Consider the following 3,246-nt stretch of genomic DNA (forward strand, 5'->3'; position numbering starts at 1 on the left):
TTGAAGAGTCAAGAGTAAAGCGTGACACAATAAAACGGTCAGCTTGTTAAAATAATTTTTTTGTCATTTTTTTGGCCTAGAATATAGTGCAATGTAATAAAACGTATTAAAGTGAAATAAAACGTATTACATTGAAATAAAATGGCCACCTCATTAAAATAACCTTCCTAGTACATCAAAGTATAATAAAACCGGCACCTTGGTTTTTAACATTTTTAATTAAATTTAAATTTTTGAGGAGTAAAAGTTGAAAATCAGTAGAAAAATTTAATTTATCACTCTTTTATTAAAAAAAATAAAGATAACATGTAATCATAAATTCATATAATTTTTTATCAGTTGTTGAAATAATCGTCTTTTTTTTTTTAACTCTTTTTAAACAATTACCTGAATGAAACAACTTTCTTGACGTTTTTCGCCTAGAGTAAAGCACATTAATGCAATAAAACGGCCACCTCATTGAAATAACCTCGCCTACATGGTTGTGATGCGATTTTAACCATTTTGGCCAGGTCTGTGTCGCATCTAATAGTGCCTTCATATCATTGTTATAAATTAATTTCAAATGATGTAACAAAATACTCATTGCTCAATATGAATAAAGTGGATATTCAAATAATGGTATTATACATTAAAACAAATTAATAATTAATTATCGAATATCTAATTTTTGAAGCTACCCATTTTTGTATTATCAAGTTAGGTTAAATGAGGTTGAGGCGTTTGATCTTTCACACACATGTATATGGGTGCAAGGGTATTCAAATACTCATCATGTTGAGAAAGATAAAGCATGGAGGAACGTATAGAGAACAAAGAGAGCCAACTGTGAAACATTAAACAATACATAAAAAAACACGAGAGAAATTTTAAGGAAGATTATTCAGTGATAACTTGACAACTCCTTGAATTCCTTGGTAACTCCAATAATCTTTTGGTGATACTCAGTTCTTCTTTTTCTGTCAGGTATTTCATTGCTATTATGAGTGTCTCCAGAACTGTTGCATGCTTCAGGAAAAAACTGATCATTTGGAACATAGGTTCGTCTCCAACGAATCGTGAAATTCTAATCTCTGTGAGGTGAAATGACACACAAGAAGGCACATTCTCTGCTAGAGGCTTGATTCCTTCCGATGCAGCATCCTTGAACACGAAGATACATTTGTGTTACATACAACTACTATTTAAATACATGATTTATACCGTAAATGTTTAGATCAAACCTCCATACCAGAGCTAAGTGAAGGATCTCTAGATTAGGCACGCAATGCAGGAACTCCAAAATCCACGTTCCTACCCAGGCTTCAGTTTCATTAACAAATTTCAGTTGAACAAGCTTGTGAAATGCAAACACTGGTTCAGGACCCATTGGAATAAGCTGTACACAAAAACTTGAAACAGTTATATAATTTTCAAAATGAAAAAAGAAAAAGCCTCGTATTCAAGACTTGTGAAGAAGTTTATACTAACCGTCTCAGCGTGCGTAATGAGTAAATATAAACACTTCACATTGCAAATTGCTTGAAGAAGATTAGTAGCAGCACGTTCACGGTTCACATCATATATTGCGTACTCAGGACATTGATGGACTTTAATATTAGCATGTTCTAGAGAATTCATGCTACTCACACGATAGCCATCAGCTAGCATGTCATAAATTTTGAAATATTCAAGATTTGGAGCATTAATCACCATCTTATAATCCTTATCTCTGTTAACCAATACGAATTCTAAAGTCATTCTCTTAAGTGAAAGATTATGGATATTCACCTCAGTTATGTTGCTACCCAATTTCACAAACTCCATATACAACTCTTCAAGTACATGGCAACTAGAAACTAGCTTAAAAATTAAACCATCTGAAAATAAGAAATTTGAGAGATTTAGAGATTTCAGATTTGGTAAAGAAACGTCAGGTGGAATCTTCATGTCACCAGGTATATCCAATTCCAGTGTCACCAATGACTGGCAAGTAAACAGAAGAGTTGGCAACCTGAGGGTTTTTCCATAGCTTACCACAAGTTCCTTAATTCCACGGCTTAATACGGCACATATCCAACCATAAAGGCGTGGACAATCACCGTCAGATGCATTCTCAGTCACCCTAAAGCATTCTAAACGTACCTGCTGCTTGGGGAAAAGCAATAGTCTATCAACAAAGTTCTTGAAATCGTTAAAATCTCTACGAGTGAAACCTCGAAATTGACGATAATCATATAAATCCAGGGTGGACATAAAAGTAAAGAGATATCTCCACCTAGGTGAAAGAACAGAGGTTCGAACTGCATCTTTGATGGGAAGGAAACACAACATGTGACAAAGAATATGATCAGGCAAAGTACTGATCCTGTCTAGGACGCCCTCGTTTTTTGCTTGCTTCGCCATTGAGGCTTTTGTAGAGCTTAAAAGGCTAAGGAGAAGAAGGATTGAGAACTAAAAAGTTACTTTTTTGTACGTCACTTCCTTACCACCTACAGACACCCTTCGCGATTATCAGCTTACCAACCCGAACCAGCCACCAATACCATCGCTTAAGCTTAGCTACAGAGCCATTACCAACCCAAAAACCACAAACACGACCAGACCAGACCAACCAAAGCAACAAAAGGCAAAGAAAACCACAACCAAAATCCCCCTCGGTTCTAAAGCAGAGGAGAGACCTGCACAAAAAGAAAAAATCAACAAGCCAGAAAACAAAAAAGGGAAGCGAAATGAAACGAAACGAAACGAAATGCAGACCCGTTTCGAGTTTCTGAGCATCACGCAAGGGTGACTTAAGGATATAAGTTGGAGGCTGGGGTTTGCTAGCTTGGATTTGAAATGAGACCAGAGTCTGGAGAAACGATAAGAGCGAAGGTGGGGAAAGCTGAAGCCTGAAAGGAGATGGCTTGTGGAAGGATTTAAGCGTAAGCTTCTTGTTATATAGGAACTAGTAGGAGGAAGCAGCCAAAGATGAAAATTGAAAAGGATTTGTTTTTTAATGCTTAAGTGTGAAAAGGAAAATGCTTTGACCCATCAATCCAAATCATCATACATCTATAACTGATTATGACGAGGAAGATTTCGATTCGAGAAACGTACGTCACGTGTATTTTATTTTAATTTCACTTTATATTTATAGTTAATTATAATAGAGTAGATTTTGATTCGAGATATGCATATTAGATTTATTTTATTTTGATTTTGATTTGTATGAATTAATTTTAAAAATAAAATTTATTGTGTAAGGGTGTTTATTATACTTTT

The 3,246-nt window shown here is 35.1% G+C and overlaps 1 protein-coding gene across 1 annotated transcript; it reads right to left on the reverse strand.

The window, feature by feature from the left end:
- Window positions 1-722: 722 nt before the first annotated feature.
- LOC108463349 (F-box/LRR-repeat protein At3g59190-like) lies at window positions 723-2,740 on the reverse strand. Its single transcript, XM_053023973.1, has 3 exons — window positions 1,471-2,740; window positions 1,232-1,378; window positions 723-1,143 (listed from the first exon to the last, which is right to left on the reverse strand). The coding sequence occupies exons 1-3, from the start codon at window positions 2,383-2,385 to the stop codon at window positions 880-882; spliced, it is 1,326 nt and encodes a 441-aa protein (XP_052879933.1). The 5' UTR covers window positions 2,386-2,740; the 3' UTR covers window positions 723-879.
- Between the last annotated feature and the right edge of the window lie 506 nt (window positions 2,741-3,246).

The sequence above is a fragment of the Gossypium arboreum genome, chromosome 13 (genome assembly GCF_025698485.1).
Source record: "Gossypium arboreum isolate Shixiya-1 chromosome 13, ASM2569848v2, whole genome shotgun sequence".
NCBI classification, from domain to species: Eukaryota; Viridiplantae; Streptophyta; class Magnoliopsida; order Malvales; family Malvaceae; genus Gossypium; species Gossypium arboreum.

What these genes read in the sequence shown, in the direction of transcription:
- LOC108463349 (XM_053023973.1), bottom strand. Translation starts at nt 2,385, where the DNA reads ATGGCGAAGCAAGCAAAAAACGAGGGCGTCCTAGACAGGATCAGTACT. An exon ending in TCATTACGCACGCTGAGACG is followed by an intron (nt 1,379 to 1,470) that starts GTTAGTATAAAC and finishes TTTTGTGTACAG; the next exon opens with CTTATTCCAATGGGTCCTGA. An exon ending in AGATCCTTCACTTAGCTCTG is followed by an intron (nt 1,144 to 1,231) that starts GTATGGAGGTTT and finishes TTCGTGTTCAAG; the next exon opens with GATGCTGCATCGGAAGGAAT.